Source organism: Colobus angolensis, unplaced genomic scaffold (assembly GCF_000951035.1).
Source record: "Colobus angolensis palliatus isolate OR3802 unplaced genomic scaffold, Cang.pa_1.0 Scaffold154, whole genome shotgun sequence".
NCBI classification, from domain to species: Eukaryota; Metazoa; Chordata; class Mammalia; order Primates; family Cercopithecidae; genus Colobus; species Colobus angolensis.
In genome coordinates, this window is record NW_012114644.1 from 5,347,264 (window position 1) to 5,359,999 (window position 12,736).

Consider the following 12,736-nt stretch of genomic DNA (forward strand, 5'->3'; position numbering starts at 1 on the left):
GCAGGCGCCTGTAATCCCAGCTACTTAGGAAGCTGAGGCAGGAGAATCGCTTGAATCCGGGGGGTGAAGGTTGCAGTGAGCCGAGATCATACCACTGCACTCAAGCCTGGGTGACAGAGTGAGACTCTGTCTCAAAAAAAACAACAAAAAACAAACAAACAAAAAAACTGCACTGCAATCTAAAACTTCCTTCCTCTCTTTCTCTTCCACAGGAATCGGATCTGCATCATGGTCTGAGGTTCCTCTCACTCTCGCCTCACTTTCCCTCACAGGCATTTCCCCAGTAAATTATCTCGTATGTTTAATCTCATCTTCAGTGTATCTAGGTAGATGGAAACTAACATACCAGGCTTGAGACTTTGATTTAATTCCTTTTTTTCCCCTTTCCCATATTTGATCATAGCCATGTCCCGGTGGGTTTCTTGTATAATGCTTCTCCCCCTATATATATAAAATAAATACACAAATAATACCTTTTGCATCTATTTCTTCTCTTCCTCTTCTTCTTTTTTTTTTTTTTTTGAGGCAGGTTCTCACTCTGTCACCTAGGCTGGAGTGCGGTGGCACAATCATGGCTCATTGTAGCCTTTTGGGATCAAGTGATCCTCCCACCTCAGTCTCCTCAATAGCTGGGACTACAAGCACATGCCACCACACCTGGCTAATTCTTTTTCTTTGTTTCTTTCTTTTTTTTGAGACTGAGTTTCACTCTTGTTGCCCAGGCTAGAGTGCAATGGCGTGATCTCGGCTCACTGCAACCTCTGCCTCCCAGGTTCAAGCGATTCTTCTGCCTCAGCCTCCTGAGTAGCTGGGATTACAGGCACGTGCCACCACGCCCAGCTAATTTTGTATTTTTAGTAGAGATGGGGTTTCTCCATGCTGGTTAGGCTGGTCTTGAACTCCCGACCTCAGGTGACCTGCCTGCCTCGGCCTCCCAAAGTGCTGGGATTACAGGCGTGAGCCACCATGCCCACCCACCTGGCTAATTTAGAAAAATAATTTTTTTAGAGATAGGATTCCACTATATTGCCCAGGCTGGTCTTGGACTCTTGGGCTCAAGAGATCCTCCAGCCTTGGTCTTGCAAGTGTTGGGATTACAGATGTGAGCCACTGTGTCCAGCCTATTTCTCCTTTATATCTGTTGCAACTATTTGGGGCTTAACCCTCACCAGTCAACTCAGGCTGGTGATTAATGCTATGTTAGCTACTTTTGTGGGGTACTTCCTGTGTGCCAGGCCCTGTGCTGCTAAATGCTTTATGTGTATCTCATTTGATCCATAAAATGATGCTGTCAGGTAGATATTATTTCCATTTTAAATATGAAAAAATGGAAGCTTAGAGTGGTGAAAAGCTTACCTAACGTCAGATGGCTAGTGAGAGGTGGATCTGAGATTTGACTCTAGGACTACCTGATTTCAAGGCTAATGATAATAGCAGTAGTAATAGCAGCTAACATTTATGAAACATTTCTTCTGTGTGTGGTGTTTTGCTGAACGTTTATTATTACATTAAATCTTTAAAATCATACTAAGGGGCCAGGCGTGGTGGCTCACACCTCTAATCCCAGCACTTTGGGAAACTGAGATGGGAGGATTGCTTGAGCCCAGGAATTTGAGTCTAGCCTGGGTAACATGATGATATTCTGTCTCTCTGAAAACAAAAATAAAAATAAATTAGCCAGGTGTGATAGCATGTACTACTTAGGAGGCTAAGGTGGGAGAATTGCTTGAGCCCAGGAGGTTGAAGCTGCAGTGATCTGTGTTTGCACCACTGCACTCCAGTCTGGGTGACAGAGTGAGACCCTGTCTCAAAAACAAAACAAAAACCCAAAAGCCTTGCAATACTATGGAGCAGGCATTCTCAGTGCAATTTTCGGTTGAGGAATCTGAGGCTCAGAGTAGTTAAGAATCTTGTGCAAGAAAGAAATTTATAACTGTAGGCCAGGTACAGTGGTGCACGACTGTAATCCCAGCAATTTGGGAGGCTGAGGCAGGTGTATCACTTGAGCTCAGGAATTTGAGACCAGCTGGGCAAGATGGTGAAACCCTGTCTCTACAAAAGTTACACAAATTAGCTGGGGGTGGTGGTGTGTGTCTGTAGTTTCAGCTACCCAGGAGGCTGAGGCAGGAGGATTGCTTGAACCTGGCTGCAGTGAGCCACGATCAGCCTCGGTGACAGAGTGAAAACCTGTCTCAAACCAAAAAAAAAAAAAAAAAAAAGGTTGTTCTTCAAAAAAGATCATTATAATTGACAACTTGTAACTAGATTGACTAAGAAAGAAAGAAGATTCATATTACTAAAGTCAGAAATGAAAGTGAAACATTACTACTAATTCTGCAGAAATAATAAGGATTATAAGAGTACTATGAGTAATTGAATGCCAACAGATTGGATTACCTGGATGAAATGAACAGATTCCTAGAAACACAAAACCTGCCATGATAGAATCATGAATAAATAGAAAATCCAAATAGACCTATAAGCAGTAATGAAAATGAGTCGATAAAAGCATTTGATAAAATTCAACATTCTTTCATGCTAAAAAACACTGAAACTAGGAATAGAAGGAAATTCTCAACATAATAAATGCTACACATGAAAACCCCCAGCTACCATCATAGTCAATGATGAAAGATTGAAAACTTTTCCTTTAAGATCAAGAACAAGACAAGGATGCCTGCTTTTGCCCCTTCTATTCAATGTAGTATTGGAAGACTTAGACAGAACAATTAGCCAAGAAAAAAAAAGCATCTAGATTGGAAAGAAGTACAATTATACCTGTTTGCAGAATATACTAACTTATATATAGAAAATCCTAGAGATCCCACAAAAAACTATTAGAATAATAAATTCAGCAAAGTGGCAGTATACAAAATCAACAAACAAAAATCAGTTGCATTTTTGTATACTAACAATTCAAAGGAAAATTAAGAAAAAAATTATGTTTATAAGAGCTTTAAAAATACTTAGAAATAAACTTAACCAAAGCGGTGAAAGATTTGTACCCTGAAAATACAAAACATTGCCAAAAGAAATTAAATAAGACATAAATGGAAAAGACACCCCATTTTCATGGATTAGAAGACTTAATATTGTTAAGATGACAGTACTACCCAAAGTGATCTAAAGATTCAGTGCAATCTCTATCAAAATTCCAGTAATATTTTTTGCACAAATAGAAAAATTCATTCTAAAATTTATATAGACTCTGAAGGGACCATGAATAGTCAAAGCAATCTTGAAAAAGAATAAAGTTGAAGGGCTCACACTTCCTGGTTTCAAAATTTTTTACAAAGTTATGGTAATCATCACGCCCATAATCTTAGCACTTTGGGAGGTGGAGGCGGGTGTATTGCTTGAGCTCAGGAGTTTGAGACCAGCCTCGGCAACATGGTGAAACCCCATCTCTACAAAGAAAAGCAACAAAACTAAACAAAAAAACCCCAAACAACAACAACACAACAAACAAACAAAACCCAAAAGCTACAGTAATCAAAACAGTATGGTACTGGCAAAAAGAAATAGAAACCAGTGGAATAAAATATAGAGCCCAGAAAGAAATGTTTGCATACATAGCCAGATGGTTTTTGACAAGGGTGCCAAGTTCATTCAATGGGGAAAGGATAGTCTTTTCAACAAATGGCATTGAAGAAACTGGATATCCCTGCAAAAGAATGAAATTGAACCTTTATGTAACACCATATGTAAAAATTAATTCAAAATGCATAAAAGACCCAAATGTAAGAGCTAAAACTATAAAGCTCTTGGAAGATAGAGTGAAAACTTTGGAACATTGAATTTGGCAATCATTTCTTGGCTATGACACCAAAAGCATAGGCAACGAAAGAAGAAACAGAGAAATCGACCTTCATGAAAATTAAAAGCTTTTGTGCATCAAAGCACATTATCACGAAAGTGAGAAGACCTCTTATAGAATGGGAGAAAATATTTGAGAATCATGTATCTGATAAGAGATTAATATCCAAAATATATAAAGAACTACTGCAACTCAACAAAAAATCCCCAACCTAATTAAAACATGGGCAAAAAACTTGAATAAACATTTCTCCAAAGAAGATAAATGGCCAATAAGCACATGAAAAGATGCTAAATATTGATAATCATTAGGGAAGTGCAAATCAAAACTGCAGTGATATACCACCTTACAACCATTAGGATGGCCCTTATAAAAAGCAAAACAAAACAAAACCAAAAAACAACAAATGTTTTTGAGGATGTAGAGAAATTGGAACTCTAGTGAATTACTGGTGGGAATGTGAAATGGTATAGCCACTGTGGAAAATGGTATGATGGTTCTTCAAAATTAACCAGAATTACCATTTGATCCAGCAGTTCCACTTCTGAGTATCTATTCAAAAGAACTGAAAGCAGGGATTTGAGCAGATGTTTGTATACCCATGTGTGTAATAGCATTATTCATAATAGCCAAAAGATGGAAGCAACCTAACTGTCCATAGATGGATGAATGGATAAGCAAAATGTGATATATCTATCTACACAGTGTAATAGTATTCAGTCTCCAAAAAGAATGAAATTCTGATACATTCTACAACATAGATGAAACTTGCAGACATTATGCTAAATGAAGTAAGCCAGACACAAAAGGACAAATATTGCATGCTTCCATCTGTATGAGAGGTACTTAGAATAGTTAAATACAGGGTGGGCACAGTGGCTCATTCCTGTAATCCCAGCACTTTGGGAGGCGGAGGCTGAGACCAGGAGATTGAGACCAGCCTGGGCAACACAGTAAAACCCCATCTCTACAAAAAAATTTAAAAAATTAGCCAGGCATGGTGGTTCACACCTGTAGTCCCAGCTACTCTGGAGGCTGAAGTGGCAGGATTGCTTGAGCCCAGGGGATTGAGGCTGGAGTGAGCTTTGATCACAGCACAGCACTCCAGCCTGGGTGACAGATCAAGACCCTGTCTCAAAACAACAAAATAAACAAAAAAACCCAACCAACCAAAAAAAAAAAAAAAAAAACTAAAAACAAAAACCAAAAAACTAAGTATATTTGATTCAGAGCCTAAGCTCTTAACCACTTTGCAATTCTGTTTGCTATAATGGTCTCTTCATTGAGATTCTGCCTCCTGTGAGTTTTATCCATTTTGCACACCATTTGCAGAGTAATCCTCCAGGGACATACAGGAAGGGGTGAGGAGTCACTTACAGTTTACGATGAGCACGATGGGGTCGCTTTGGTTCTTACTGATTAGGTTGAAGACCTCACATGAATACTTCCCAGCATCCTCTCTCTTGACAGGGTTTATGCTGAGGGTGGTGTTGTCCTGGGACAGCTTCATCCTCTCCGAGGACGGGAGACTCTGGTCCTTGAAGAACCAACTGATGGAGATTCCAGTGTCATTTGTGGAGCAGGTCAGGTTCACAGAGTCCTTATCTTCTGTGACTGTGGTCTTGCTGGCTTTGATTTGGGGCTGTGCTACTGGACTTAGTTCTGCGGACAAACAGAGTATCTGAGATAACCTCCTGAGAACAGGGTTGGGGCGTGGGGCCTGGGGCTATGCTCCTTTCCCTGAGACCTTAGCCAGCTCTCAGGTCCCACAGTGAGCTGTGCAAAGGTGACCAACCAGGGGATAGCCCTGACCCTCTGCAGAAGGTCAAGTGTCTTTGTTCAGGTGATGATCTGTAAGGAGAGGGCTGCACTTCCCTTCTGACCCCAGATTGTCTCAGAGTGACCCTCTGGGTATCTCTGTATCCCCACTTGGAATCCTCTTCTCAGCGTGCAGACCGAGCAACATCATCAGGTAGAATGTTTTGCCCACTGACTTTTTTTTTTTTTGAGACAGAGCCTTGCTCTGTCACCCAGGCTGGAGTGCAGTGGCATGATCTCGGCTCACTGAAAACTCCGCCTTTTGGGTTCACGCCATTCTCCTGCATCAGCCTCCCAAGTAGCTGGGACTACAGGCATCTGCCACCACACCCGGATAATTTTTCATGTTTTTAGTAGAGACCGGGTTTCACTGTGTCAGCCAGGATGGTCTCGATCTCCTGACCTTGTGATCCGCCCACCTCAGCCTCCCAAAGTGCTGGGGTTACAGGCATGAGCCACCGTGCCCGGCCTCCCACTGACTTTTGTGTGACCCTTTCCTGGAGCTTTCTGTGATCAGGCTTCCTGTGACTGTCACTTTACATAAAAAAGGCAAGGTAGTGTGTTTTTTCATTAAATAATTTTTTAGAGAATGAAGTTGGCCCATCCAGTCTTCATGACCTTAGTATCTGGAGAAGTTCCAATCCGAAGGATTTCTCACTGTAAAGAGTTGTTTTACTACCTGGTCTGTGGATAGAATATCACAGTAAAGGAGATTCCTAGAGAGTAGGCACAGTGTTAACAAAAGGCTGATATTCTTACCTTCTCTACAAATACACACTGTTTGGCATTGCCCATTCTCTCCAATGCAGAGCCCCTGTGGCTGAATCTCTGGATTTCTCCAAGTGTGGGTCACTTGCTGTGTTCTGTGCTATCCCACGTGCTGTGCCCACAGCCTCATACAGCTGGTGACTTCAGAGCCAGGACAAGCTTAGGGAGGCAGCCTGACCCAGGAGAGGATCAGGTGTTGATTGCCTTTTTTTTTTTTTTTGAGACGGAGTCTTGCTCTGTTGTCCAGGCTGGAGTGCAGTGGCCGGATCTCAGCTCACTGCAAGCTCTGCCTCCCAGGTTCACGCCATTCTCCTGCCTCAGGTTCCCGAGTAGCTGGGACTACAGGCGGCCGCCACCTCGCCCGGCTAGTTTTTTTGTATTTTTTAGTAGAGACGGGGTTTTACCCTGTTAGCCAGGATGGTCTTGATCTCCTGACCTCGTGATCCGCCCGTCTCGGCCTCCCAAAGTGCTGGGATTACAGGCTTGAGCCACCGTGCCCAGCCTTTTTTTTTTTTTTTTTCAGACAGAGTCTCTCTCTGTTGTCAGGCTGGAGTGCAGTGGCACCATCTTGGCTCATTGCAACCTCTGCCTCCCAGGTTCAAGTGATTCTTGTGCCTCAGCTTCCCTAGTGACTGGGATTACAGGCACGTACAACCATGCCTGGTTGATTTTTTTTTTTAATATTTTTAGTAGAGACGGAGTTTTGCCATGTTGGTCAGGCTGGTCTCGAACTCCTAATGTCAGGTGATCCTCCTACCTCGGCCTTTCGAAGTGCTGGGATTGCAGGCATAAGCCACCACACCCAGCCATTGACTGCCATTTTGATTTAGCTGGATTCACGACAGGCCACCTGGCCACCTTCCCCACACACCTGCGTCCTACCCCACATGGAGTCAGGGCAGAGCCAATCACCGGGCAAGCTGGGAGTAGAGCAGGGAGCAAAGTCTGAGCCACTCATCGCTGATGAAGGGCATTTCCTTCTCTCATTTAGGGAAAGCTAATGTGAGCCTGTTTTAAAACCTCACATATTCCTTATATCTCATGGAGTAGGTAAAAGAAGGCCAAGAAGTTACAGAGAGGGACATGTCAGTGACAGAAGCAACTTGACCTTGAGGACCCTTTCTGCTTCCCCCTCTGTGAAGCCCCTCCTGCTACATGGGGCTTTCTGGGACTGAGAGAACCCCCTCCCCACATTCCAGGCTGGACCTAAGTTCAGCTGTGAGAAATCAGAAAAACAAAGGGAAGAGAGTTGGCAGAGATGAATTGAGAGGGTTCAGGGGAGAATTTGGACTTGTTTTGCCCGTTGGATACAGGCTGGAAAAGAAAATTTCTTCTCTGCTCCTATTTGAAAACCAGAGAGCTTGTACCCGAGAGCTTAGTGTCGATGCCCCAGGGATTACTTACCAGAGACTATGATTGTCTTGACTGTGGTCCTGTTGCGGCCAGTGACTGAGTTATTGGCGTGGCAGGTATAGGATCCACTATTATTCACAGTGATGCTGGGGATAAACAGCTCTTGTGCGTTTTGCTGGAATGTTCCATTAATAAGCCAGGAATATTGTGCAGGTGGGTTAGAGGCCGCAGAGCAGGAGAGGTTGAGGTTTGCCCCTGGACGGTAATAGGTGTCTGAAGGGGAAATGGTGGGGGTGTCTGGGCCATCTGGAGCAAAGAAAATAAAGCCACAGGTGATGTCATCAGAGGGAAGGGGAAGCTCCTAGTCTGGAGAAGGGCCACAGTGTTCCTCTCTACCAAGTCACAACCCTGGAGTCCCAACCAAACCTCCGCTATGTCCACTGAATCTGGGTCTGAGACATTCCCCTGTTTCTTCCATCACAGGCTGCAGACCCTGAGCCTCCCAGGACAGGAGCAGCCCCTCCCCTCCTATTCTTGGTCCAGGCTGGGACTGCCCAGGTTTGCTTGGGACAGGAAGTCATGGCCAGCCTGGGTGTCCAGAGTTAAGGGCCTGCGTCCTTAGACCTGAGAGGGACTGAGAGGCCCGGCCTCTGGGTGCATGGATTTGGGCTGGCGGCCTGGGCGACAGAGGAACAGAAAATACTCACAGGTGACATTCAAGGTGACTGGGTCACTGCGGTTGGCACTCACTGGGTTCTGTGTTTCACACTCATAGGGTCCTGTGTCATTCCTTAGGACACTGAGTAGAGTGAGGATCCTGTTGCCATTGGAGAGCTGCAGCCTGGAACTGACCGGGAGGCTCTGACCATTTACCCACCACAGATAGGTTGTGTCTTGAGTCTCAGGTTCACAGGTTAAGGTCACAGCATCCTTGTCCTCCATGGGGTAGGAGTTGTTGATGGTGATGTAGGGCTTGGGCAGCTCCGCTGTACAGATAACAGAGAGAAGATTGCCCTGTGTGGCACCTTTGATTCCTCCGCAGGCATTTTTCTTTTCTCTCTTTTTCTTTTGGAGATGGGAGCCTCGCTCTGTTGCCCAGGCTGGAGTGCAGTGGCGTGATCTCGGCTCACCGCAACCTCCACCTCCTGGGTTCAAGCAATTCTCCTGCCTCAGCCTCCCAAGTAACTGGGATTACAGGCACATGCCACCATGCCCGACAGGCTTTCACCGTGTTGCCCAGGCTGGTCTCGAACTCCTGAGCTCTGGCAAGCTGCCTGACTCAGCCTCCCAAAGTGCTGGGATTACAAGTGTGAACCACTGTGCCTGGCTGGGCATTTTTCTTTCTTTGTTTTTTTTTTGAGGCAGAGTCTCGCTTTGCTGCTGAGGCTGGGGTACAGTGGCATGATCTCGGCTCACTGCAACCTCTTCCTCCCGGGTTCAAGTGATTCTCCTGCCTCAGCCTCCTGAGTAACTGGGTCTACAGGTGCGTACTACCATGCCCGGCTAATTTTTTGTATTTTTGGTAGAGATGGGGTTTCACCGTTAGCTGGGATGGTCTCAATCTCTTGACCTCGTGATCTGTCTGCCTCGGCCTCCCAAAGTGCTGGGATTCTGGCCGGGCATTTTTCAGAGTTGGCATCTCCCCACCTCTCAGTCAACCTGAGTCTTTAAAAGCCCACGGCAAGTGTGTGTTTCACAAGACAGATGCACAATGATCTGAGGGCTCAGAGACCGTGAGGCCGCCTGCTTTGTGTGAGAGAAGCACAGACTTTCTCAAGTGTGAACTGAGCAGCAGTGTTGGGTTGTGGACAGACCCAGGACTGGGAGTCATAGCCCCCGCCACTTCTGGTCTTTCCCAGATTGGCTGACGACTGCCTGGCCCACCTGTGGGTCCTCACCTGGAACGTGCAGGTGCTGGCTCCCTTCCAGCTTCACAGTCCTACTTTGCCCCACTAGGTGTGTTTTCTCTGCAGCTTCCCTGTCTAAGGACATCCTAGAGATGGGTAATGATGGGACTTCCCATTGTCCTTAAACCCTGAGGATACTGTGCAGCCTGGCCTGGGACTCTGCGTTTCAGCAGAAATAACACAGGGAACACCAGGGGCAAGCCTGAAGGTCAGCTCAGTTGTCAGGCAGTGGAACCACAAGGTGGGGCAGTTTTTCCCAGGTGTTTAATGATGACTGACTTGAGCCAGTGACTCCTAAAGATAGAGCAGAGTCCAAGGAATGATCTAGAAAAGAGTGAGGGTGACAGGCAGGAGCTGCCTGGATTTAACAGCATAACTATGTTCCTTGACTTTAGTTTTTAATGTCCCTTCTCCCCCTGAAAAGGGCAAGTGACAGCACTGTGGATTTTTTCTGAAATATGTGGGTTTTTTGCAAATGCAGAATAACTGACTAGTGGAATGGAAGGAGCATGAACTTGCTGAAAATCTGACCCTCATGGACCGTGTGTGTTTGGTAGATCTGGGATATAAATTTGAGAAGTTAGATTATTCCATTTGTGAAAATTGTTATTAATACTCTGGATCTAACACCAACTACTAAGAGGAATATTTCTCTAGAGAGCATGATAAACTCTTAAACCAAGCTCTGAAGTCCGGTAGGATCATGTTATGATCAAAGAAAGATGCTGAAGTCAGTTTGAAATCAGTGACTCCCTGGGTAGAAGGGACTCCTGGGTCCTGTTAGGAAGACAGAACTTGTCAGAAAGGATATCTGAGGGTTCTCAATTGCATTAAGAGAGAAACGATGCCGTATGAGGAGAAGTGATGTATGTTATGTTAGTAAATTTAGAAAGAGTTCTATGTTACAAATTCCTGTGGAAATTCAGGTAAAAAGAAGAGGAACCCAAAACAGTCATGTGAAATACTTTCTTCATTTTCTCTCAACCTCAGGAAACACAACTAGAGTTTGACGAAATTCATCCAAATTGGGCAGAGTCTAAGTGAGACACTAGTGGCTAATGCATCTCCCTGTCCGAGAGATCCCACCTTATGACAATGGTGTCATCATGAGGACAGATATATGTGGAATGGGCAGCAAACCCATCAGACAGCACCTGCCTGGACAGCTCCAACTGGGGAAGGTCCCAGGAACCAGTAGAGGATGTGAGCCCACAGCAGGACAGGGATGGAGTTGGGAGTCAAATGGGTGAAATGAGCCCATGGGCTTTGGGGACTGCAGACTTGTCCTTCTACCTCTGATCCCCTGGTGAGTCAGTGTAGAGAGTGCACGGAGGAGTCGCTCATCCCTGTCCTGTGGCCTGTTCCGGGACTCATGTTGGCCTCATTGAGGGAAAGAGCCCTGGATGGGAACACAGTGGAAGCTCGTTCTCCTGGTGAGCTGGGGACAGTGGCTCGTGATGGACCTGGCAGGGGCGGCTGCTCCGGGTTGATTTCTGTGCCTTTCCTACTGCCTGGGAGGTGGGCCTGGCCACAGTGTGAGCAGGAAGGGAATAGGACAGTCAGCCTTGTAGGAGGGAGTGTCTGGGAAAGGCCTAAGGGTGGAGGAAACTGTGCAGTTCAGCTGGGATAAAAGGAGAGGAAAATGAGGACATAGAGGAGCAGAGAGAGAGTCAGAGATGCCCATGATAGTGAGCAGTGGGGGCTACAGTGACCTCAGAGACCCCAGCAACCAGAAGCCTCTGGTGTCCCAGAACCAAGACCAGGGAGCCCTGAAAACCTTCCCACAGCCGAGCAGCCCCAGAGAGTCACATGAAATGTGGTACTTGGGGTGGCTTTAGGGGCAGACAGTCAGGGGATGGAACATGGGTCTCAGTCCCTGGAAGGATGGGGAGCTGGCATGGCAAGAACCTCCCAGGATTCTGCAACCAGATCCAATCTCTAAAGAGGTTATGGATCATTCAATCATTCATTCATTCATAAGAGAACTACTGAGCGAGTGTGTGTTTCTTGTTGGGCCCTGGCTGGTACAAAGTGTGAGTGGGGAGAGAAAGCAAAGTCCTTTCCTTTATCCTCCTGTGGGAGTGACACTAACACATCAGGAAACACAGGATTTCAAGTCCAGGGAGCAGAGGTGTGGGTCTGAGGGGATAGGCCTGAACTTTTTTTTTTTCTTTTTTTGAGATAGAGTCTCAGCTGGGCACAGTGGCTGACACCTGTAATCCCAGCACTTTGGGAGGCTGAGGTGGGTGAATCACAAGGTCAGGAGATCCAGACCATCCTGGCTAACACAGGGAAACCCTGTCTTTACTAATAAAATATAAAAATATTAGGCGGGTGCGGTGGCCCGCGTCTGTAGTCCCAGCTACTCCGGAGGTTGAGGTAGGAGAATGGTGTGAACCTGGGAGGCGGAGCTTGCAGTGACCTGAGGTTGCGCCACTACACTCCAGCCCGGGTGACAGAGCGGGACTCCGTCTCAAAAAAAAAAAAAAAGAGATAGAGTCTTGCTCTGTCTCCCAGGCTGGAGCACAGTGGCACGATCTTGGCTCACTGCAACCTCTGCCTCCTGGGTTCACGCGATTCTCCCACCTTAGCCTCCCAAGTAGCTGGGATTACAGGCACGCACCACCATGCCCGGCTTTTTTTTGTATTTTTAGTAGAGATGGGGTTTCACCATGTTGGCCAGGCTGCTCTTGAACTCCTGACCTTAAGTGATCTGCCCATCTTGGCATCCCAAAGTGCTGGGATTACAGGTGTGAGCCCCCATGGCTGGCCCAGGCCTGAACATTTCTGACACTGACTCTAATTGTTGAATAAGTTCCAGAATAAAACTTCGTTAATTCTCCATTTGATCTCACTCCCCAGACCAGGATCTCCCCTCTGGGCTGCAGATGCCTAAGAAGAGAGGAACTGAACCATCTCTGGTATTGGGGTCCACAGATGCCAAATAAGGCCCCTGGAGTAGAGGAGAAGTTGAGGCTGTGGTGGAAGACACATCTCCTGTAACTGATTTGCCAGTTATGGTCTGTGTGACCTTGATATAGTGACTGTATTTATTGCCATGTGGCTCAGTTTC

At 45.9% G+C, this 12,736-nt stretch overlaps 1 protein-coding gene across 5 annotated transcripts in view; it reads right to left on the bottom strand.

The window, feature by feature from the left end:
• The window catches only part of CEACAM1 (carcinoembryonic antigen-related cell adhesion molecule 1 (biliary glycoprotein)), a 21,593-nt gene that overhangs the window by 6,065 nt on the left and 2,792 nt on the right, over positions 1 to 12,736 (bottom strand). For 3 of the 5 annotated variants that reach the window (XM_011936540.1, XM_011936541.1, XM_011936539.1), the window contains exons 3-5: positions 8,464 to 8,742; positions 7,808 to 8,062; positions 5,195 to 5,479 (exon numbers count right to left, since the gene is read on the bottom strand). In XM_011936540.1, the coding sequence (XP_011791930.1) occupies positions 5,195 to 5,479; positions 7,808 to 8,062; positions 8,464 to 8,742 (819 nt within the window). The remainder of the gene's footprint in view (positions 1 to 5,194; positions 5,480 to 7,807; positions 8,063 to 8,463; positions 8,743 to 12,736) is intronic. The other 2 variants (XM_011936543.1, XM_011936542.1) reach the window with 1 other exon arrangement.